Genomic DNA, 25455 nt, shown 5'->3' with positions numbered 1-25455 from the left:
CAGGATTTCATGCATTAGTTCAGCCCACCATTAGTTGCAAAGAGCAGAGTCAAACAGCCTAAAAGAATTTCAAGAGACTTGGGGGATTTTAGGAGTGGTCCATAATAGCTTGACAGAAAAAGTTATTCTAGATTAGATTGAGTTTATTTAGAAGAAACCCAATCACAAATTGATTGTGCTGAACACTGTTGTGTGGCAGACAAAAAATGAAAGCAATCTTCAAGTACAGATTCTTGAACACAAAACAAAGATGAGAGGGATAGGAAATTATTTGTCCAGTCCCACAGTAGTCGTATCAGATGAGGTAGCAGCATAACAAAAACTAAGTGTAATACTAGGTATAGTTCTAAGACCTTTGGAAAATACCTGAGTATATATATCTTAAAGAAAAACAAAGCCTTCCTATAAAAAACATTCCAACAATACTTACCTTTGGAAAACTCTGTAGTCTACGCTTTTATTACAAGCATTTCAGATTGCCTTCACCGTGAACATAAAAATACTTACAAGAGGCTACATACAGTGCACTGTGCTATTAATAAATGCATATTGTTAGACAATTCAGTAAAAAACAGATTACAATCTTGACATGATGAATTTCAACATTATCTTTAGAAGTACAAAATTATTGCAGAAATACTTACAACTACATTTTCATGGGGTAAAGGTTAATAAAGCACAAATAGAAAGAATCTACAGCATGTGTATCTTAAAAAAATAGTAGATTAAAAGAGCAGCTGGCTCAACTAAGTGATAATGGCAGGATAAATAGCTACAGACATCTAAAGAAAGGCAATACTGTAGGGAAGCAGTAATTATATCTATGGAAGAATGACTCATATATGATTACCATCATGGGACGTCATCCCAACTTCCATTAGAATTCAATCAGCACCAATTGCAAGGAAAAAATAAATGCACATACTGGAGCCATAAAATAGTTTCTAACCATAGACTGTACCACTATCCATTTATTTGCATAAGTGCCTTTAAATCTGAAGGTTTTAATACATAATGTAAGCAAAAGGGAAAAGATCTGATGAAGAACTGATGGACAGTATCATCAGCACTATACTACATGTTAACAAAAAAGCCTTTTCTCTACCTATGTTTTTTTTCTAATCAGAGTCTTTCTCAAGTATCACTTGTCAATATATAGGCAAAAAGACTGAGAACTATTATATTGGGAGGAAGAAAGGAGAAAACAGAATTATAAATAGACAACACCTTGGCACTAAGGTACTTCCCTGAAAAAACAAGATGCATCGGAATTAAAAAAAAAAAAAGGCTTCAAAGCTTTCTTAAAACACAGAAGAACAAAGATATCAATAATTAGTTTCTAAAATGGTTATGTAAATATTCTCATAGTTTTAAAATATCTGCTTCCAAGTATGGCTCCAGCGTTCTGCTTCTGGAAGCCAAGCAACAGTCCACAGCATGGTCTAGCAACTTGAAACTACAAGACCAAAAGGCACAAGTTTCTTATGGAAACAGTGACAAAATTAACTGTCATCATGCAAGCTGTACAACTTTAATTATATTTTATAGGTACAAGATCCATTCAATAAGAAATCCAAGGAGCAACATATAAAATGGCAAAAGATCAAGAACAGATAGCCAAGAAACATAAATCTGATCCCAGGATACCTGTGCTACAATTGTACAGTTCAATGCCTGGTGAGTGTAGTTAATGCATAAAAAACCCCGTTGCTGATCTTGGTTTTCCTTTTATTCACAGTCCAAATAGATTAAGTAAACTTAAAGGAATGGAACAAGCTGGTAGATCTATAGGTCTGCTAGGACATGCTGCCTAGTAAGTATAGGACATGAAAGATGTACTACTGAAAATTAATCACTGATGATATCTGACAAAAATGCCACTTGTGCATTAAGGATAATGCTTCAATACATGCTGGAAACAAAGGCTCCTGTCAAGAGCCTAGATGGAAAACAGGCACAGAGTTTGCCCAATCTGTATTACCCACTGGTTCTTCTGTGGAACTCTGTATTTCTTTTGCTCAAATTTGCTCTTTCCAATGAGTAGCAGATGTATTTGCAGCCTGACAAGCATTTTTGCTGACCTCCATGAAGGGTCTGCAGAATCCTTCCTGAAGAGGAGCAAAGTACCATGGAGTGCCCAGAACTACACACATGCTTTTTCACTTGACTGTAGTATAGTATCCTAAAAAGCAAATTCTATTCTCAACATTTCTTTGCATGAAGGTAGCAACCATTCAGAGACAGTTGACTAATTAGCTATCACTGTACATGGCAAATACTTGCCTTCTAAACAATTCAAAAGTATAAAAATGTGTATTTGCAGTTAAAATGGCAGATTGATACTAATTGGTTCAACACCTAAATTAACATTCTTGCCTTAATTCAGGGTGAAAAAACTACAGTAACTTACCCAATCCTTTAAGAGTGCTTAATCCTGAGCTAGATTTCCTACTTCCAGTAACACACATTTTTCAGTATAAAAGCCACAACAACTACAGAATATTACCCTGAATGTGACCAATGAAGCACTGGGAAGTGTGCCATGGGCTTTTTAGTCGATACCACATCACCCAGCAGTTCATACACAGGAAAGTCCACACAGCCTAATCTATTCAAAGTATCCAAGCAAATGTGTTAAGTATAGTGAAGGAAATAAATTTATGTTTTAAAGTGTCATTTCTGAAAGGGAGAAAGTTTTTGAAACAGTTTTGTGGCTTATAAATAACCACTTTTATAGATAATTCATATATCGCTCATATTTCAGTTTTCTGAGCAGTGTCCTTCATGGCAGCTTAGCCTTTCAATAATAACGCAGCAAATCAATCAAATAGTGGAAAAGTGTTATCTGTCTGGATTAGGTACTGACATCTTTGCTGTGGCTGCACTAAATGCAGATGTCTGCATGCACATGCAACAGCAGGGCATTCAAGGCAGAGGCTTCTTTATCAGCAGGGTATGTTGAAAAACACAATCATTTCATGCATTCGTGTTTACAGGTGAAGGTATAATGGAAAACAAATCACTCCTGATCCCAGTCCACTCATACATGAATGAAACACACAGATGTAGGATGTTAATGTTAGAATAAGCACAGGGAAAGCATTCTCTCCATCAAAAAATAAAAAAATAAAAAAAACCAACAATGCTATGGACAGTTAATTAATCTCTTTGAGTTATAACTGCTGTACGTCTTATACTCCAGTCCTAATGAATAAAACAAAAGCTTTAGTCAGAAATCAGTGAAGATTGTCAAAGTAAACAAGAGACCTAACAAATTTCTCACTGACCACAATGATATTGTGCTTTGAAAATGTATACATAGACAAGCCTTTGCTATTACACTTCCTAAGGAAGCAGCTAAGGCAACATATACTCTTTAAACAAGCTTGTGTCACTTTTCTGACACATAACAACAAAACTTTTTAAGCTGATTTATACAGCTACATATTGGGAGTTGATGTTGGGTTTACTTTCAATCCTGCAAGGAAAAAGTACATGTTTGCTTTTGCTTCATGTCTCATTCAGAAGCAATATACTGGGAGTCTGTGCATGTACAATCTGTACTATCTACCCCATTTTTCTTGCAAAAGACCTTAGAAAGATTACAGATCAGCATGCATTTTAATGTACAGAAACATATATAAAACACAGATTCTTTGCTTTCATCCTAGTAAAAATGTCAGATTTTTTTTTAAACTACTTATGTCCTTTACGTCAGCAGCAGGTGTCATTTGTCAGCTCCAAAATTACGAGTTCAATTTGTCTCACATAACTTTACTCTAGGAAAATTACAGTTTCCCTTTTTTTTTTTTTTTTGACCAAACTTTTAAACCATGACCATTCCAGAGGCCAGTTTATCTCATGAAGAAACAAGACTACTGATGCACTTGTGGAAATATTGTTTCTCTAGAATAGCTCTATGAGCTCCTGAAACTAAGTCAACCTTCATTTCTCCTTCTTAGACATCTGAAGAGCAACAAAAGAAAAATGTAGCCCCTGTGAGTATGCTGACCCATTCCAGGAATTGTAACAATAAAAGTTTCTATCACTGGTGGGATCCATTCAAAGTCCATGGCAGTCTGCTCCAGGCAGGTGCAACCTCATCTCCTCATGCAGATGACAAATGCTAACCTACTTCAAAACTGAGAAAAATCTCAAAGTATCAAAAATGCAAAGAAAATATCAGTAACATTAAACAGTAATTTTTATTTATGCTCACTGTATTCATTCTTTATTCATGTTTCTCTCAGAGGCATTTATTCACAAACATGCTCATAGGAGCAGTGCTAAGTCAAAGCAGACACTTAACTTGACTAGAAGAGGCCTCTGCTGGCAGTTGTGAAGCACAGCTTCTCATAGTTCTAAAAAATATGAATTTTCATGACATAATTTTCTGTCTCAAAAAAGGTACAGAAAGCAAACTAAGGAGTTATATTTCCAGTGAAAATTTGCGTATTACTGCTCATCTCCAAAGCACTAACAATTTCAGCCCATCCCTCTCCACGCCTACATCACAGCTGTCAAATTAAAGTTGCAGGTATTTCCAGCTTAGAATAAAATGACAGCTTTTACTGATCACAAAGGATACCATTCCCAGCAGTGAAACTGAGGGATGTGTTTTTACAGCAAAACCCAAAGTCCTGGTCTCCACCACCATGCAGGCTCCCATCAGCCATGGACCATGCATTCCAGCACCAGCAGAAGAGCAATAAGGTTATAGTATATTATGTGCACCATCATCTGCATCCAACAGGACAGAGAGACAACGGATGCATTTCAAGCACATGTGTGACAAGGAAAAACAAAAACCTGGCCTAATGTTTATAAGTAACAGTCACAGGCAAATAGTCAGACCTGTAGCAGCTGATAATTTGCTTATGGGTTGGACTGGAGTAAAAGCAATTCCATTATCATTTAAGACCCCACAGAGAGAACATAAGCAGACCAATGGACAGCTGAGGACTTTCTCTGGAATGGCCAACTTTTCTACTGATCTTTTGGACCTTGACACTGGCATCTCAGGATGGGAATAACAAGTCACGTTACCCAGACTGATGCTGTAAGCCACTGTCAACTGCAACAGCTGCCACAAGCAGTTCCTCATGGGCTGGGACTAGAGCAAGCAGCTAGAGCTGTAGTTCCATCCATCTGTTTACACTAGCAATTACCTTAAAAGCTATCCAAGATGCAAATTGAATTTAAAAAGTTTCAGTGTTACATAATGTAACCAAATAATGCACAAATGCAAACCACAAATTATTTTCAGCTGAGCAAAACAGACAAGATCTAAAGAAGAGAATTTAACATTTCTCCCATCAGACCAGCCAGCATACAGCCAAACTAACATAATAGCAGTGCTAACTAAAAACATTTACTGTTTGGTATTTATTATAATAAACAGCTGACCTGCCTAGCCAACAGCCACTATAATTTTTTTTAATTACTCTCTTAATTCTTAATAATAAACTTATTAGCAGATTTAAAGCAACAGGTCCATCTATTCCATCTTTTAGAGAGATGGAGAACCCCTCCTACAAGGAAGCACTAAGAATTGGGATTGTTCAGCCTGGAAAAGAGAAGGTTTTGGGGTGACCTAATTGCAGCCTTCCTGTACCTGAAAGAAGCCTACAATAAAGATGGACAGAGACTTTCTACAGGAGCATGTATTGACAGAACAAGGGGGAAGAGCTTCAAACTGAGAGAAGGGTTATTAGATATTAGATTAGATATTAGGAAAAAATAGATTAGATATTAGGAAAAAAAAAAAACCTTCATTGCAAGGGCAGTGAGGCACTGAACAAGCAGTCCAGAGAAGTTGTGGATCCCCCAGCCCTGAAAGTGTTCAAGGCCAGCCTGGATGGGACTCTGAGCAACCTGATCTAATAGAGGATGTCCCTGTCTGTGGCAGGAGAGTTGAAACTACATGATCTTTTAAAATCTTTTTGGACCCAAACCATTATATGATATTTTTATTTATCAAAATATGCTCAGGACAGAACATGAGCTAAAAATCCTCATGGAATATCCAAATTTAAAAAATATATTTGCAAAATATTGTACAACTAAAGCTCTGCACTTCCTATCCACAGCTACATTTTTTCCTCATGGCATTTCAGTGCAGATCCAACCCAACAAAACAGACTTAACTGCTCTTTCAAAGAGATACTTTATTTTCAAAGAATTACATCTCAAATCTTCAAAGAAGGAAAAAGAATTACCTAAAAAAAAAAAATAATTTTACTTATCCAGAAGAAATTGTAAAGGATTATGGCCAAAATTTCACTTCATACTGATGACAGTAACTCAACACATTTCATTTTTTACGGCTAGAACTAGAAAGTACATCCAAGTAACAAGAAATACACTTCAAACAAAAAAACAAATTCTTCAACCAAGAATATCAAATTTATATGAGACAAATCATAGCTACACATATAAGTACACAATTTGTAACACATCCACAACCAGACAGCAGAATGCAGCCAATAGCAAATGCACAACATAGATCTTTCCTCCCATAATCTATTCCATCCCATCCTACTGGCAGTCCCTCAGATAAATAAAACTGAGGAGAAATACAAGCTTTGCCATAGAGTAGCAGACCAATGGCCCATCTTTCCCTTTATCATACTTAATGTGTTTATATGTTACCTGACCAGAAGCAAGGCCCTTACTAAGCAAACACAGAATGACAAAACACTTGTCTATACAATTAAGATATTCCAAGTATATAGAGTCTGGTATATGGCTGATCTGCCCTATTTAAACATCTGTACAATCTCAGTTAGCTGAATACAACACCATATTGCCTTAAATTAGCAACTGCAGGCAGATGAAGTACTTGATGGAATCACACAACTTTTTCCAAGCCCATGGCTGTTCTCATCCCTGTGGTTAACTCAGTACACTACAGTTAGTAGGTCTGTCTTAAGAAAGCTGCAGACATTCTCAATCTTCTGAGTAATTTGTTCAGGAGCATAAAATAAGCAAGTAAGCTCAGGCTGAATTAGAACCCAATGAGTTGTTAGCCATGATCCTGCAGGACTGTAGATTTGCCAGATTAAGGAAACACTCAGCTCTAGCAGAAGCAGTAAGTGTTCTGTTAGTGACATCAAAGACTTCCACAAAGAAGAGAAGCACTTCTTTGTGCTTTTGTGAATACCCAGGAATTTCAAACTAGGTAGTCTGAGAAGAGTAAATGCTGATTTTTCTCCCCAACCCAAGAATTCATACCTTAAATGAAAACATTTATTTTTAAAAATACAGATAAACACTAAGGCACAATACTGCAGACCTACAACTAGATGAAGATGTTAAACAGCAAGAAAAAAAAGATAAAAATTTTGCCAAAGACAGCAAGGATGTCAGAAAGACAAAGACTCAGAAATTGTGGAAAAGCAACTTTCAGGCAGAAGTCTGATGAAATCTGATTAACCCTCTGCTTGAAAGTAAAGAACATGTATTCTGACATTATTTTGAGCCCTGAAACATAATTCTCTTTCAATGCTAAAGCAAATGTCTGGTCCATGTAATGTGCATGTACTCTGCATTTATGATACAGAACAAAAAATGCCAAACAATATATACAAAACAAAGCAAAAAATGTTGGTCTTTTTAAAACAACCTAGGTTGTTTTTAAATTAATATGCATCACTTCCTTACCTTGCAAATAGTCTCTGTATCCCATGGTAAGATGGTTCTCAGATCAATAACTTCACAGGACACACCAAGCTTTTCTTGAGCCATTGCTGCCACCTCTTTAATCACATGTACCTGGAAAAGCAATGCATCATCACCAAATAATCTAAATTATGCAAATTGATCTAAATTATACATATGGAATACAAGCAGTAATTTAACTTATTACCTACATGTTGAGCAGAGATGTTTCTATTCAATAATAACCATTTAGTATTTAGTGTATACTTCTTATTTAGTACTTAATTATTCCCAGTATTTTAGCACCACTCCAAAAACTAAATTCACTGAAGAATCACTGAGAACAAAATTTGCTTTCTAGAGAAGTCTCTTTCAGTGAATAGTATCAGTCCTCACTATTTTTTTTTTTTGTGTAATCAGTTTGAATGAGTTTTAGAAATTTTTTGTTAGGACTGTAACTAAGCTAATACCCAAATACATCAGAGTAATGTATTTTAATGTAGCAGTCCCATGCAATCCTGCAAAAAGCAGGATTCATTAAGTTCATTCAGAAATACTACACTGCACTACATCTAATCTTAGCCAAAAAGCCAAGAAACAGTTCTAGTAGTCCCAGTAACTACTCTTTCTCTAACTTACTGAAACATAGCCAAGTGATCATCTCCAAAGCATTATCTTATAAACAGCTAGGAGAAAAAGTAGAATGTTAATTATAGTAATCAGATAATGCAGCATTTGCAACGCTGGTGTTAAACTGTGTGTTAGAAGAGCAATAATAATAAATGGTTGCAATGTCGTGTTACTGCTATATGCCTTGATTGTGGGGGTCAGGACTGGATATTTACAGGTAGTAGTAATTACTTTTTCTCCTAGCTTTGATGGGTGACAAAATAGCTTGAGAGTTACTGACCTGAGTGCCCCAAGCAACCATTGTCACATCATTGCCCGTCTGCAGCACCTCAGCTTGAGACAGTGGAATGTTGTAGGGCTCTACAGGAACTTGTTCCACTGAAAAAAGAGAAACAGGGGAGAATAAGTATTAGATTCCTTTATTAGTCAATATTATACCATAAAAAACATACATTAAAATTTTTCTTCAGTCTTAAAGCCATCTAAAATAATAGACTAAAATTACATTCAGTATGTTACTGGTGCCCAGTGACAGGATGAAGAGCAATGACCATAAACAAAACCAGAAAAAGCTTCACTTCAATATGAGGAAGAACTTTACGTTGAGAGTGGCAGAGCACTGAACAGGCTTGCCCAGGGAGGTTGTCGGGTGTCCCTCTCTGGAGAAATTCAAAACCCACCTGAATGTGTTCCTGTGTCACCTGCTCTAGGGTAACTCTGCCTTGGCAGAGGGGTTGGACTGGATGACCTCCTAAGGTCCCTTCTATCCCTAGGAATTGTGTGATTTTATTAGCATTAGACCAAAATAACTGAGTATTGGCATTCATTTCAAAGGTTCAATTCAAATTCTTTTTAATTAAACTGTTACACATATGTTCAGTGTAGAGTTTAAATTTATGTTATATATCACAACAAGATTATGCATATATACACACGCAAAAGATAGTAATAAGTTCTGGTGTACATCAAGTCAAAATATCAGCATCAGATTTGGAAATGGACACTACTACAGTTGATAAAAAAATCTCAAATAACCACTAATTTATCACAATCCTTAATTATTCTAGTAATCATCAGAAGAGTCTTGAAATTATACTTTAATACTGAGACAAGAAGGATCATCTGTGCCAGCATCCTCCTGATGATCCAATTATGGTGCTCTGCAGTTTTATGTTTAAATTGAGGCAAAGTTTTCAGAACCTACATAGGGAATGCCAGCAAGAACTTCTGATTATAGCAGTTTTAAATAAGTCTAAATATTTTTTCCTTTAAAAATGTTAACTAGTCACCAAAAATACACCACAATTCAAGAGAGAAGGCAAGAATTAGGCATTTTGTCGTCTTTAACATTTAACATAGCTCCATTCATGATTCATTTACTAGTTTTCAGCTGGAAAAATGTTAGGTCAGTTGTGCTAGTTTTGAATCAGTGCTCCAATGCACTATACATGGCATACACTGGTTCAATGACTAAAACTATGATTAAAGACATCTATATATCATATTTTAGAAGAAATACTGATTTTGATCTAAAGATGAACTTGTCTATGCACCAGCAACTGAAATAATACTTCTGGAAACATATTCAAGTGACAAGTGAAAAAAAGATCTTCTAAATACACAGAAAAAAATTATAAAGAAAATGCCTTTTTTTTTTTTACTTATTTCATAGCTCATAAATACTTTTTGAGTTCCTGCTGAACAAAATTGCTTCTTGAAGTAACAATAAAGAATCTCCCTGAGTGATACCAATAGTGAAGTGGTTAGTATTTTTCCTTCACTGTTATAGTAGATACAACAAAAGTAAAATGACCTAGGTTTTTTCCTGGCTTACAAGTTCCAAATGTGACTTCAAAAAATGAAGTTGCAAATAATGTTCAATCCTGGCAGACAATTTTCTTTTTTCTTGTTGATAATGATCTATAAATACCACATATATCACAGAATCACAGAATGGCTGAGGTAGGAAGTGACCTCTGGAGATTACCTAGTCCAAGCATCCTGATCTGTAATAATTCCTTTGAATAACAAGTGGCTAGAAAAATATAGGACTGGGAAAGAAAGGGAAAGAAATGCACATCCAGCAGTTGCTCACTGCACATTAGTGGCAGACCAGGTTTCTATGGATTTCACATATTGTACAACCCTCAAGCAACAGAAAGAGATCCTGAAAGATAATTAAACCCACAACTACACTAATTGGCATTGTATGACTGCTTTTGCCATGAAATGGTCACTTACATGAGACATGGAGAACAAGAAACTTAAAAAGATACCATGGGACCTTTGAGGGAAAACCCAGGATACTGACATGAATGAGAAGGTTTTGAAGGGAGTGGGATAAGCCAGAGGAAGAACTGGAAGATGTACATGATACAGAAATAAAAGCTTTTTCACTGTGCAATGGTTTTATCCACTTAGGAAAATGAAATATAACATACAATTACACAAATTACTAATTTCTTACTATAGCTGAACCATTCTGCAACAAAATGTCCATTAAATGAGCTCATCTATCATACCTGACAATTTAAAATAGAAAATTCAGCTTGTCAAAAAATTATAGAAAAGTCCAATTTGGAAGGATTTTTCTTGATTGCCTTTGTAAAAACCCCTTTTCCAACTAATAGAGATGATAAATAGCATATGGAATTATTCTATTAATATTCTTTCATAATAATTATCTAATCCAGGATAACAGTGTTTATATACAAAGCAGTCTGTTCATCTATTACTAAAGAAATAAAGTACTTGAAATCAAATGTTTCAAACACAGATTTCAAATACAGCAATTAACAAATTTGTAATTATCAGTGAAAAAGGGCCATGGCAATTTTAAGAGGTTACAACATCTGTTGCATTTTCTAAAGGAGCAGTCTGAACAGCAGAAAGAAAATACATGTTTTCTCATCCTACCTGCCTTGTCTCTATAACAACCACTGATGCAAGCTGTATTTATTTCTACACCACCAATGTCATATATAGTACAATTAAATGAAACTGAAAAGGTCAAAAAACATCAGAGTAGGTTCTCCACAAGATGTCTAAACCTGATAATGTCAAGGTGACTCATCTTCTCCTTTGATTCATAACCATTATGTTCTCTTGACACTGCACAGGCTGTTAACACTTTTTATAAATCAAAACCTCCTTTTCCACTTTAGTTCAGATATTTTCTTAGTATCTCTGACATTTAGGGGGATGTCACTATGGCACCTTCAATAACATTATGATCTCGTAAGTTAAATAGCAACTCTCTTTGCGTGTACTTGCAGATTGAACTCTATATTTTTACTCAGAAAGTTTTACATTTCTTTGCTCCCTCCTAATGTAATTGAAGGAAAATTAACATACACAATATTTCTGATAAACATTTGTATGGTTATGTGAATGAAGACAGCATCTGCTCCACCAAGGGTGTCTAGACAAGGATCTTTACAACATAAAAGGGGATAACAGGAAGAGAGAAAAGCCATGGGGAAGAACACACAGGGACACAAACCTTACCACAAAGGTTGAGGGTTGCAGTTACAGGAATCAATACTGCTCAGTCCCATTTATTGATAAGGGTATGGGGAATATGGGAGTGTTTCTTTCAGTAAAACTATCTGATGGGATGATAAAGATAAAGGAGAAGCTATAAACAAAATATGCAGATATATACCTGAAGACAAATGTAACTAAGACAAGAAATAAACCTTGCCAGGAACACTCCGAAAAGGTTAGAAATTTTTGGTGGTTGGAATGGAGTGGGAGTGGGATTTTTGTCATTATTTTAGTTAGGTTTGTTTTTTTTTTTTGCTTGCTTGTTTAAACAAAACATTATTAGCTTCAGGCCCCCTGAATAAGGACAGATACCCTGTTTTTTAAAGACTATCCCACCTACAGTTTCTTTTTAGCTGTAATTTCAAATACATCAACAACTCTAAACAAAATATCATGGACAAATATTTAGAGGACTCATAGGCAGAAAGAAGTCCATTAGAGGAAAATTACAAGACTCAAAAGCCTACATTAATTTTACAGATAGAAAATCTTCTTTCTCATTAACATCCTCAATACCTTAATTTTTCAACTAAGTCCCTACACACCCACTGTAACATCAGTCACAAAGCTCTCTGAACAAATATGTCTATTCACAAAAAGCTAAAGAAAAATAGCTATGGAAGGGGCAATATAATTTCATTATTCAATTACTGAGCCATCATCATAGAAATAAAGAAAATTATTTCCGTCTGGAACAACAAGATCGCAAATCTTAGGTGAAGTATTATACCAGGCTAAAAAATTAAAAAAAAGCTAAATTAAGTAATAAAGGAGAATGGATACCATTTTGTGTTCTTGTTTTGGAAAGCCTGCATGTTCCCAGCCTTCAGAAGACCCTGTACTGTTTTGAGACACTAATGGAAAGACACAATAAATACAGACATAGTTCAAGCTTACTTGTCTAAGTCAATTTCTGAACCTGTATGATTTTCTTTCTCCTGCTGGAATCAATACACTCACACGGAGTATTGTAAAAATTTTCTCTAGGAAACACAAGAAAGTCACATTTTTAAAATCCTTCTTTCCACCACTTATCTTATTCTTGTTTACCAACCAGGCTTGTGTCTCATTGCTGCTGCATTTTGATCTTATTAATCATGTTGGCCCTGGTCCATTTCTGAATTCACCAGGCCACCTGGTTTCTATGGTGGAATTCCTAAAAACCCTGACTGTGGGCAGGAGTATAAGAATGAACTCTAAGACAGATCAATTTTATAGAAGAAACTCTCAGACAGCAGTCATCATCCAGTCCAAGCTGACCCAACCCACAAAGGATAGTAAAGATGACAAACTAATGATAACACAGAGAAAGTTTACAGCAAAAATAAATGAAACATAAAAACCTATCCATTAGTAAAATATTCCTGCTTTACATTGTAGAAATAATAAAATATTTGTGTATATGAAAGAAGTTACCTGTTACAATCATCTCTGTCATATGTACATATAGTACATTTGTTGATGCAAATGTACTATAAATTTCAGCTTACACCACTAAACTGATGTTCTTAGAAATTATAAGAGAAAAAATATTGGTAAAGTCTCTGAAAAATAGCCATCAGAACACCGCAGGAAATCACTGTCTTTCAGAAATTACCAACAACAGCTACACTGTAGCTGGTTACTGACCAGCACATACATCACATTAAACACTATTTCATCGCATCTTTACTCAAGATACCCATCACAAGCCTGATTTATGTTCAATAAATGATTCAGTGGGGTTGCTTTACAAGTCACTTCCTCAAACACAAAAACCTCCCTATATTCTCAAAAGCTGTATGATACTGATGTGCAGCTTTTCATGCCAATATGAAAGCAAGTATTTTATTAACTCTAAAGTCTATACTTGTGACTTGTAAATACTGGGGAAAGGGAAAGAAATAAAGGCCTACTCATACTCAAGTTAATTTTTCAAACTACTTCCTCTAAATGAATGGACAGAGGCCTTGTAGTTGAATTTTAGTAAGCCCTCAAAACACACTGAACTTAAGGAATGCAACACCCCTACAGAAACATCACACCCACCACACTAAAAACAGCTGCACTTTTCAATTTACATTGCTAATGGTATTTCTGGGCCTTTTTTGAAAATATAAAAGCAAATAAGCAGTTTTACCAAATATCCTATTTGATCCTGAATTATAGTACTATTTTTTGTAGCTTTGATGTCTGTTTTCTAAATTTTTCCTTTATTACTGTCTCTCTAGGAAGAGGATAAATTTACTGACAAAATGGATGCACTGATGGAAAACTGATGTTAAAAGGTCCAAAGCAAAATAGAAATATTTTGTATGTAACCCAAATTCAGCCAAGACAGAATCAGCTTATAAACTGGACTGATGGATCAAGTATAGTTTGCATATAAAGCCACAGGACAAGGAAATGCTACTGGTAGGTCAGGGCTTCAGTTCTATTTTATCAGTCGCTCATCCTATTTCTCTGCCTGTCTCCACATGCAAAATTTTTCATCCATTTTCTGTTCTGTCAGGTTTCTCTAGTCCAAAGAAGTAACAAGTTAATTTTTAGAACAAATTACAACACCATCATTGTCAATTTCCACTGTTCCAATACATTAGCATAACAGAGTTGTTAAAACTACTCTGAACCAGAAATTCACTATGACTAAAAACAAAGTAATGGCAATCATATTTCCTTTAAAATAAGGTTGAAAGCTAAATGAGGAGATTTTGAAGATTCCTAGAAATTAAACATTTCAAAGAAATTTTAACTTTGAGAAAATGGCGATGGTGGGGCTCAGTTCTTTAGGAAAAATAAAACTGATCTGGAAACTTATTTTAGTATTTAGAGTTACCACAAGGAAGCATTTCAAATTCTGCCAAATTTATATTGGAACTTGATAAAGTATAATACCTCTTATTTCTACTTGTTTTGTTAATCTTAGGCTGTAAAACATTCCACTTCCAAAGCTAAATGAGCATAAATCAGATGGTAAATATTCTTATATATTATTCTATAAATTATGTTTGCAGTCAAACTTTGAGAATTTATTCAGCTTTCAAAATTCCCCTAAAAACCCAACCCACAACATAGCTAGAGCCCAAACAATAGTCAAAACTTCTACTGAAGCATTGTTTTAGTTGTGACTATTAACATGCATGTGCAAAAAAACCCAAACATTGTTGCTTTATTGGAAAATACAACATACAATTCTTTACCTGCAGCTCTGTAAAGTATTTTAGGTTCAAAGAATATACATGGATTTTTGTCCTCTATGCATGACAGCAGCAATCCTTTGGCCTGCAGAGGACTCCTTGGAATAACAACCTGTAAAAATATTTGAGAGTAGATTTGTTAAAATAGCAATTCTGCTAGAAATTTCCTCAATAATACTTAAAACTAAGCAATCATTTGCTTTAAATAAATCTACGTACAGATTGAGCTGTTCTTACAAAGTGAATTGACATCAGTGCTACATTATTAAAGCACACTCCAAATTTTGAATTTTATTTTGTTCATTGCTGAAGCTTTAATAGCTTTAATAATAGCTTTAATAAACTTTAATACAGTGATTTAAATACTAAGGTACTGTGCTCAGACAAGGTAGAACTAACATCCTAACAGTAACATTTGAGGTAAAAAGGAATGTCAGTCAGATTAATATATATATATACATAAACTTAGTAAAATTAGCATAGATGTACAACAAAAAAAATGCAGCTGAGTGATCCTCAGTGACTTAGTTAAGGATTCATTAGAACAGACCTTAAAGGTATTCAGACTTAATCCAGTAAGTTTTGAAGGCTACAAAATGAAATAGTTACTTAAAGATTACTTTCTTTGCTTATGACGGAAGCTTGAAATTTATTCATTTTGGAAATAAGTAACCAATAAATACCTTAAATCATTATCAAGCAAAAAAAAAAAAAAAAAAACCTAAGGCCTCCAGACATAATTCAAAAACTTGGAAGGAAACAGTATAATTCATTTGCCAATAGAAGAGCTAACTTTGGATGATCTAAGAGAATTTCAATTATGAAAAGAAAATTACCAAATTATTGCAGTTTAAATGAAAATAGAACCCAAGAGCCAAATTCCCTCAAATCAGAAGAACCAATTGATTTCCATCCCAGAGACCTCAAAGAGCTAGAACATGCAGCATGATGTCTATCAGCAAACTCTTTTATAGCTGTTACATTAGAAGTCACTGAAAACATTAGTTCAAGCACTTAAAAAAAAAAATAACTACAGCTATGGCTTCAAAATATATTTTGAGAGTAATATTTATTTACATAAAAATAATATAAAAGAGTGAAAACATAATCTAAGTCTCCTATTACATGAAATTAACTTGAGAAGTGATTTTTCTAAACAAGGGAGAAGCAGTTTATTAATATTTCACCAAAGCATTTGGTAACAGATACATGGGAAATTACCCATGGATGTCACTAGTACAGCTCCTTAGGAATTAATCATTTTTAGGACAGCCTTTATTTACCTTATTCATGATGTTAAGTCAGAACAAGGTGATGAAGACTACTCCAAAGCTGGAAGTCACTACACTAGAGAGGATTATACTAAAAAGACTCAGTTCACAAAAACAAACTGAAAAATATATACCCAAAGTCAAATGTTTAAGGACTAAATTTTTGTTACAGATTTAGAACTCAGGAGCAGAAGTTCAGATGTGAATTTATTATCTGCTCAAAAGATGACTAGCATACTATGCAGTTAAGTCCTAAAAAAAGTAACAACATAGCCAAGGAACTGTTAGTGCTATTGCAAAAATTGCTGCTATAAACTCAACTGGAGTACTTTATGATTCTTTCAACCATTTGAAAAGAAAATGAATAAAACAGATGTCAAAAGAGTTTCAGATGCTGTCAACATTTCTTTGATACTTTGATTTCTTTAGTCTAACAAAAAGACTAAAGAGAATACAAGTGCTTTAGGATATAAATGGGATGGTGAAGGACAGATAAGTTAAATATACAAGCTAGTCAAGAACAAATTTAGGCTGGAAATTAAAAAGAAAGCTTCTAACCATAAGAGAAGATATTCGTACAATGGAATGCAGAGAATCAGTATTAATGTCTTCCATGTACACCCTCACAACAGTGGACAGAAGATACAACCACCCAGTAGTGTTCTCAAACCCCAATAAGCTTTGCCTAAGTACCAATGACCACAATCCTTCCCCTAAATAACCAAAGTTATACAAATCCCCCTTGGCTTGAGCAATCCAAACTCTACCTGCCACTTAAGAAAAACATAAAATAAAAAGCCAGAAGCCTTTCATAAAGTTTAATAAGAGGGTTGTTTTGAAAGCCACTCTTTCCAAAGATCAAACCCTACTCTTCTCAGCATGTAAGACATTGACTTTCCTCCTGTAATATGAAGAAAATGTGCTTAGATATGGGACATTTGAAAATGCATCTGAAACACCGGTTCATTTTAACTTCTTTATTTCATTTTTAAGGGTCAGGATTATTCACAAATACCTGCAATCTTGAAACATTATGAACTGCACCAATAAACAGCTTTGCAAAAAATATTAAAGGAATAACTTTGTTTTCAAAAAGCAATAATACTCAAAAGATAGAGTCTAAAACACTTCTCTGCACAAAAAACTAGAAGATTGCTCCATCAGTTCCACAGAATTAATGTGCCTTTACCTTTAACTGAGATGACAGATCTTAGTGGTAGCAACCTATTTTAACATTTTACCCAAGGAAAAGTGAAAGAAAGTGAAAAACTGACACAAAGATCAGAGTTAGGAACAAAGAATTTATATTACACGGAGTGACTAAATAAAATTCTGACTTACTAACCTGTTGATAAGTCTAGCCATCAGTCTAGGTAGTTGGTATGAATCAGAAAGAGTATTAATCACCAGAGTGGACCACTAAACTTCATCCCCTGGTTTAGTATATAAAAATTTGAGATTGACCTACAAGATCAGCAGAAATTAGCTGGACCTGGAGTCAGTATTTTTATTATCTAAGCTATGTTTTGCTTTCATACAATAATAAACTACTTTAGTTTTAAACAAGCTCTAGAAAACATTTGATTCAATAACCTGGCAAAAGACTTTGTAGATTGCTTGTCTATAATCAAGGAATATGCTTGTCTATAATCAAGTGCTTGTCTATAATCAAGGAATACTTTCAAGTTCAGAAGAGGACCTCAAATACTATAAAGAACACCCAAAGACAAGAATGTATCTCACACCCAAAGACAATGTATCTCATTCATCAAATATAATGAAATAAACTGTGAATAATATACGTTCTTTTATTTAAGAAAAGAACAAGCAGGAGAAATGGCTATGACCTCCTGTAGATGAGTAATATCTGAAGCTTTAGGACACCAAAATCATACAGAGACAACAGTATAAACAGCACATAAACAATGAACATGTGTCTTTAGACTACAAATACTGGTTCTGCTTAAATCTTCCACATTAATCTGCCATGAGTCATTTCTTAATGACTGGATACCAGCTAACCCAGAAGCACAAGTTCACGGACAAAAATTTGGTCAGGAAAAAACAGAGAGCCTGACAAACAGTGCTCTCTTGATCTGAGATGACTAGATCTTGCATTTTGCTTTCTCTAAGAAAGTTATCCACCTAAGCACTAAGCATCTTCACTTCAAGGGAAGCCACCATCTCAGGCAGAAAGCTTGCCTGAAGTTCTCACTCAGAGAATCATCAAGCAGTTGAGTTTGGCAAGGACCTCCAGAGGGTCATCTGGTCCAATGCCCTTGACCAAGCAGAGCCATGCAGATCCAGCTGCCACGAACCATATGCAGACAAATTCTGAGTACCTCCAAGAATGGAGACTCTGCAAACTCTCTGGGCAATCTGTGCTTCCTCATGTTCAGAAAGAACCTCTGGTCTTTCAGTTTGTGCCTGCTGCTCACCCCTGTCTTTCATATAAATTAATTCAATAATGCACTTGAGAGATGCAGAAATTTAAAAATTAATAAATAAAAAGGAAATTACTAGTTACTAAGTAGTACTACTAGTACTAAGTACTTAGTACTTAGTTTTGTGTACAGTATAGTAGAGAACCTAAAACTAAGTAAAATATGTGTTTGTAGCTCAAAAAACAGACAAATACAAAATGATGTGTACCAAAGATTGCTTCATTAATGGCTATAAATTTTCGAAGATTTAACAGAGTTTAGGTTTTCTGACAGTTTTTAATTAACATATTCAGATATTTTGTTGTGGACTGACATCTACTCTTCTTCCCCTGTCTGCACCCAGAGTCATTGCTAGTCAGGTCCATTACAAAACAAACAAACAAAAATCTTCATAAAATAAGAGTTACTATACCTTTATTCCTGGACAGTGAGCAAAAAAGGCTTCTGGGCTTTGAGAGTGATATAGTGCACCATGACCTACACAGCCCCATGGTGCTCTAATGGTGAGGCTTCCACAATTGAATAGATCTCCAGAGCGGTAACGGTATTTTGCTGCTTCATTTACAATCTGGGAAGATTTATATACAAAAATAACATTCAGTCCAATACCTCTACTTATGCATCAAGACACTTCAATACATGCAATGTAACTACATCATCTGTTCCATGGGATTCAAAGGATGAAATTAGAAGCAAAGGAATACTGTAAGTCAGCACAAAGAAAAACTTTTTCCAAGGCAAATAAACCAATAATTTATTGTGCTCAAGTTAGATGCCTAAGTCTCAGGGGTAGCCTTATAACCCAGTTGTTTCATCATTCTATACTGTCAGTCAGCCCTGTCTAGATCTGTACTTTGTCCTGTGGACACAGCCAGCTGCAGCTGTATGTAGAAATGAGACTGTGATCAGAAGACATAGGTTGTTGAATTTATGGCTGCTGAAGCCAACACAGCCACAAAACCAAAAATTAAAACAAACAGTATTTTGCCTCAAACCAGATCTTTAATTTCCATTATTTAATAAGCCTTCAAATTGGCCATGGTACAATTTACTGTTTAGAGTACAGCACTAGCACTGTTTGCAGTTTACGCCTGTTTACCTAAAGCATGCATAAATATTAGTAATACAGCTGTGGTTATATTTGCAAAAATTATATATTCAAACCAAGTACTAATGCTAACAGAAAAGTAATTTAAACAGTTGTAAGATTTATTTTAACTGCTCTAAAATTTCTTAGTACTAACCTGATCAAATGCTGGAAAAATGTAATCTGCGAACTGAATTTCTGCAATGGCTGTAGCACCTGTAACAGCAATTCCAATACCAAAGCCAACAATTCCTTGTTCACATAAAGGGGTGTTAAAAACTCTGTCTTTACCTATATTAAAAAAAAAAAAATTCCTTTAATACAACCAGCTCTAAGTGAAAAATATTGTTCCAGAAATATTTTACTATTAAACAAGTCACATACAATTAAGCACAAGGCTGTTTAGATGGGCTTTTTTTTAGGTGTAACAACAACAGCCATCCATTATAGGTATACTTTAACTTGTAACAACTCAGAGAAAGAAAAGGAGAAACTAAATGAAAGTTAAGAACAGTTTCTATAATTTACAACGTTCTGAACACTTGAAGGAAAATTTGTTCTGACATATTCAACATGATTTAAACATGCATACCCCCCATGCTTATATGGGAGTGAACATGCATTTTTTAAAGTTTACAATAAAGATAGATCTTGTTTCTTCCTTTTTTTTTTTTCCAGGCACTGACAAGTAACTGTCCCTACTCAAAGGCAGGCAGATGTCCAGGAGCACCTGTACAAAAGCACACTGCCTCTTGTCCACACTCCCCAGCAGCAGCGCCCATTCTTAACACTCTTCTCTCCCAAGGTAAGGACACATTTATATAAGTTGCTTTGTCTCCAAGGAACTGCAGTTCCTGCTACAAACCCAAAACATTTGATTTCCTTTCTTCCCTGTGGGAGTGCAAAAGGTTACTTTAGTCCTGAAATATTTCTGTGTCACAGTAAATTCAGATCCCATATATGCATCAAATAGATGGTTGCACACAAAATTGTTCGGTCATGAAATTAAGAACAAGAAGGAGTAGGAAGAAGATGAAACACCACTACTAATATCGTGTATAAGACATATTTACAATATTTGCCAGCAGTAATTTTCTGCCAAGGGAGTACAGCAGAAAAATCTCAGTCTACTATTAATTCTTCCCTTTAGAACACTGGGTAGACAGTAGGTTTCTATAGGAATCCATCATGCATGAAAATGCCAAGACTTCAAATTGGATGGAAAAAATGTACACAGTGCACACCAGTGGCTATGAAACAAATTAAACAATAACAAAATAACCATGAAAAAACTTACCAAAAAAACAGACTAAACTAAAAAGTGGGAAAGCTGTTACTACAAGGACTTCTAATTTCAGTATTTGTAAGTTCAACTATTAAAAGGAAAGCTAACATTTTTCAGAAAGGTATGATTAGGGAAAAAACATTGTTCAAGGCTGTATTTGCAATATACTAAAGAGAGGTATGTTTTACAAATCTTTAAAGAACACATCTTTCATTTTTCACATTTTTCCTCTTGTATCCTGTCCATATGCATGTATGTGTATGTAAATATATATATATATATAATATATATATATATATATAATATATATATATGTGTATATACAGAGCAGTGAATACATTTTTGGATCTCTCTCTCTGCTTTCCTTTTTTTCCCTCCACCAGGAACATTCATTTAAAGCAAGTAAAAAAAGAAATACCATCAAGTGATACTACAATATTGGTGGCATCAGTGAGGCTACACAAGCCAACATCAAGTCCAAAGAGCTGCCACAATTGCAGGACACACCATACAAGATTTCTCATACAAGAAAGTGGAAACAAAGAGAATCCAAGATTAATTCTTCCCCTACAGAGACTCTTTATTGTGTAAATTGTTCTCATTCCTGAAGGCACTGTAATCTCAGTTCCTATATTGTATCCTCCGGTGCACTGTCTCCGTTGACAGACATCATGGCCACAAAAAAGAGGAAAATAAAGTTCCTGTGTAAACATGCAGCTGTCCAAAGCCTTACCATCACAATTGTGACGGTGCAGAAGCCCTGTACCCACGTCCATCCATAACACCATAAGCACTTGGTAAACACTTCCTTCCCTCCCTTTTATTTATCTAGCATACCATGAATTAGCCATCTCAATTACCTTCTCTTGCACTGACACAATTAATTTTAACTTAAAACAAATCTTATTATAATAAACTAAAAATGAATTAACATTATTAAGATATTTGGTAATGTTTGTCATTTTCTTTCTACTTTCCTGCTTCTTATAAGTCCATTAGCAGATCACTATTTTTCACTTCACTTGCTTACAGGATATTTTGATCTAAGACTTATAGCTTACCTACCTTATTCTTTATTAATAGATTTTTCAGAGTACACTAAAATAGCCTAGTGAACAGGTTCCATAAATAAATAACCCTCACACAAAAATTGGAATGTATTTGAACAATCCTGTAAAATGAGCTTTTAATTAATAATTGATACAAACTTGAAAATTAATTCTTTAATATCAATTTAGGGTGGTGAATTAATTTAAAAGCATGTTAACCCCACCACACTAGCATGTAACACTAGAATTCAAAATATAAAATACATACTAATAAAACTGCTGAAATACTAATAAAATATTAAATTAGAGGTATCACACTGCTATAAATGGAGTATGATGAAATAAATGAAGTGAAAATCATTAAAGCAAAAGTGTAACGAGACAGCTGTAATGCGAGGAGTGTGAAGCACCTAATTTGGAGCTTCAGGACTAAAGGTACAATTCTGAAGCACTAGGACTTAAAACAGAGAAGAGTGAGTTAGGGAATTCAACTAATGAAATTTATTACTCAGGAATGGTTTTGATTGTAGTATTAAAGCAATAATATTGGCCTCTTAAAAGCAAATCCTAAAGCACTTTACTATATATTAGATCAGAAAACAACTTTGGGCAGAGTTTCAAGGAGTAGGGCTTTCTTTATAAAATCTAGCCCCTTATGACAAAAAAACACACACATTGTTAGGATAAAACAAATATATTAATTTCCCCAAGAATGAAAAATTGTATGGTGTTGCTTTAACCTTCTATTTTTATTGATACAATATGAAAATCATTACTAAAAATAGCACTAAATATTTAAACATTTAGCAGTTATATGCATTAAGCCTATGTATGTTTATCTATTTTATTTCACATTTTCTTATTTTTCACTTTTTTTCAAAACATGAAAAGGAAGTCCATTTTTATAAACCATCATTCACACCACCCTCTGCAAACCAGCTGAGTCAGATTTCAGCTGAAATCTGACTGAAGCAGACAAACAACCCATAGATACTTTGTGTTTCCATATTTCATTTCCTCACCAACAAAGAAACACTTTCTAAAATGTGTTCTATGATTTGCATCAGCCACACAGCTCAAAACAAACTAACACCAACTCAACGAGCTGACTTGTCAGCCCAGGTGAAAGTAGCACCTCTGCACTTTCTGGAGCCAGGTGCATCAGCCTCTTCAGGAAGACATTACGCTGGTGTGCATTTCAATTAACCTGCCTGGCTTTATAAACATCCCTGGTTTCAGCCATCTGAACAGGTCGGTGCCCTTTGCCAGCTACTGAGGGAAGCAATACGGCAAACAAGGAGGGTTACATGAAAAAAAAGGATGATTCTTCTCATCCCCCCCATCCCAACAACTCAGGATTAAGACTAGATGCACGTTAAGGAAGTAAAAAAAAAAACACTCTAGAAGTCTTCCCTCACAAGGAACATCTGAAATTATGAAGAACAAGCATTAAAGAAAAAAGCAATATTCGGTTCAATTTTACTTAAATAAAAAATGAGTGATCTTTGTGATTTTCAGAACAAAGAGTAGCTCGTGGTTGTTCAAATTACCACTGACCCTTTGTGTGAGACAAAAGCTTTAAGGCAGTCTCATAGTCATCTCCTTGTTTGCCAAGAATAAAGAGTTTCATAGCAACCTAACAGAACATGTTTACAGACATTTGTAATCGATTATTGTGCATTAATATTTTGGCTGCTTCATCTTTATTTGTTCCAAGCCATCAGGAAGAAAATATTTCAGGATTCAGTAACTGCAACAAGTCATGTTCCTGTCTTAATTTAACTTCAAAAATGAGATATTCAAATAGTATTAAATCTCCTATAATGTTAACACACCACCCAATGCTCCAACTCTGAGTAATTTCATATCACTCTGCACGAGTCCACCCTGGACCATTTGGGTGGTTTAAGGGGTACTGCTGGTGATTTAGCGAAAGGAGAACTGTGCTTTGTTTTCAAAATACTTCTACATCACTGGTGTTAAAAAAATGCATAACACATCCTAAAAGATGTCAGAACTGAGCAGTATTAACCATATATGTGGACAGCATTTTATTTGTCCCAATGATCTCACTAACTTCCATTTAAAACACCCATAAGAAGTCAAACAGAAAAGTCTAAGAAGCTATATCTCAGAAGATATCAGGAGTTCAACCAAAGTCAGGTCTGCATATTTAAAATGGACTGGAAAGAAAAGATGAACTATTTTGGTACTCACCAGGGACTTTGTGTAGAAAATTCAAATAGGAATTACTGATTTCAAATCAGTTCTGCCTTTAAAGACCTTTTTTAACCTTAAAATATGTAGGATTTTTCATAGATGTACTTCTACATCAGTCTACTAATTTTATTTCTTAACATAATTAACACAATCTATCCAACATTTAAGCTTCTTGGTCCCACCATCCCTTTTAAGCCCCATTTTACAACTGGTGACACTTGTAGTCTTCCATTTCTCTGTTACTATACAAGAGGGCAAGACAAACAGCAAGTAAATTTACTCAGCTCTTTTGGAGCTCCTGGGTTAACAAAAAGTAGTTCTACTAACTTATTAGTTTTAATCATTTTGTTCTACCATTTTTTCTACTGATAATCTAGTCACAGTTCTCCAGCTTTAAAAAAATAGGCCTAAAGGGAATACCAGTAAATATACATTAACTTTACACCTGAATACAGAAATTTCAAAGCTACTTGTCCAAAGCAGGGCTTCAGGCTCATTGACACAGAGATGGTTTAACTCTCAGCCTTGAAACTTTGCATATTTACATGCTGTGTTGTTAAAAAAGTTGCTTTTCTCAGAGCTATCCATGTTAAAATACATTATTTCACCTAACTGATGAAAAGTAATTATATGAAATGAAAAGGATTTCACATGCAAGTAGCTTTTAACTTCTGAGTTAGAAGTTTTACCTACTGAGCGTAGAATAACAACTCACAGAATTTAGCTATACTCCTCTCCTCTCCTATTCTTCCCCAACCCTGTATCCTGCAAAAGCCAAGAACATTTGTGTGTGCCCAAACATTCATAACAGGCTTCAAGGACCCAGCCATGCCTCTGGCATAACTCAGCCAACCCCAGGGCTGAGTGACCAGGTCTCAGCCCTCAGTCAAACCAGTGTAAAGTCTCAAGTCAAGTGCAGTGAGTTGGTCTGTTAACAGGAGAAATATGTGTATCCTCACACACTGTGTATACAGTCTCTATGCCTTCAAAACAATTTCAACATTTAATTACCTTGAATTAAAAAGTAATTCAAATTTTGATTATTTAGCAACTAAGTACATCACATTCCCATTATATTTTCCATAAAT

General features: G+C 34.9%; 1 protein-coding gene across 1 annotated transcript in view; it reads right to left on the bottom strand.

Annotated features, from left to right (window-relative positions):
• The window catches only part of BCKDHB (branched chain keto acid dehydrogenase E1 subunit beta), a 108683-nt gene that overhangs the window by 65829 nt on the left and 17399 nt on the right, over window positions 1-25455 (bottom strand). The window contains exons 4-8 of the mRNA XM_021541604.4: window positions 19971-20104; window positions 19139-19294; window positions 15015-15123; window positions 8570-8667; window positions 7663-7773 (exon numbers count right to left, since the gene is read on the bottom strand). Coding sequence (XP_021397279.2) covers window positions 7663-7773; window positions 8570-8667; window positions 15015-15123; window positions 19139-19294; window positions 19971-20104 — 608 coding nt within the window. The remainder of the gene's footprint in view (window positions 1-7662; window positions 7774-8569; window positions 8668-15014; window positions 15124-19138; window positions 19295-19970; window positions 20105-25455) is intronic.

The sequence above is a fragment of the Lonchura striata genome, chromosome 3, assembly GCF_050655825.1.
Source record: "Lonchura striata isolate lonStrDom1 chromosome 3, ASM5065582v1, whole genome shotgun sequence".
Lineage (NCBI taxonomy): Eukaryota > Metazoa > Chordata > Aves > Passeriformes > Estrildidae > Lonchura > Lonchura striata.
Note: the sequence above shows the minus strand (reverse complement) of the source record. Positions and strands in the feature narration are given on the sequence as shown.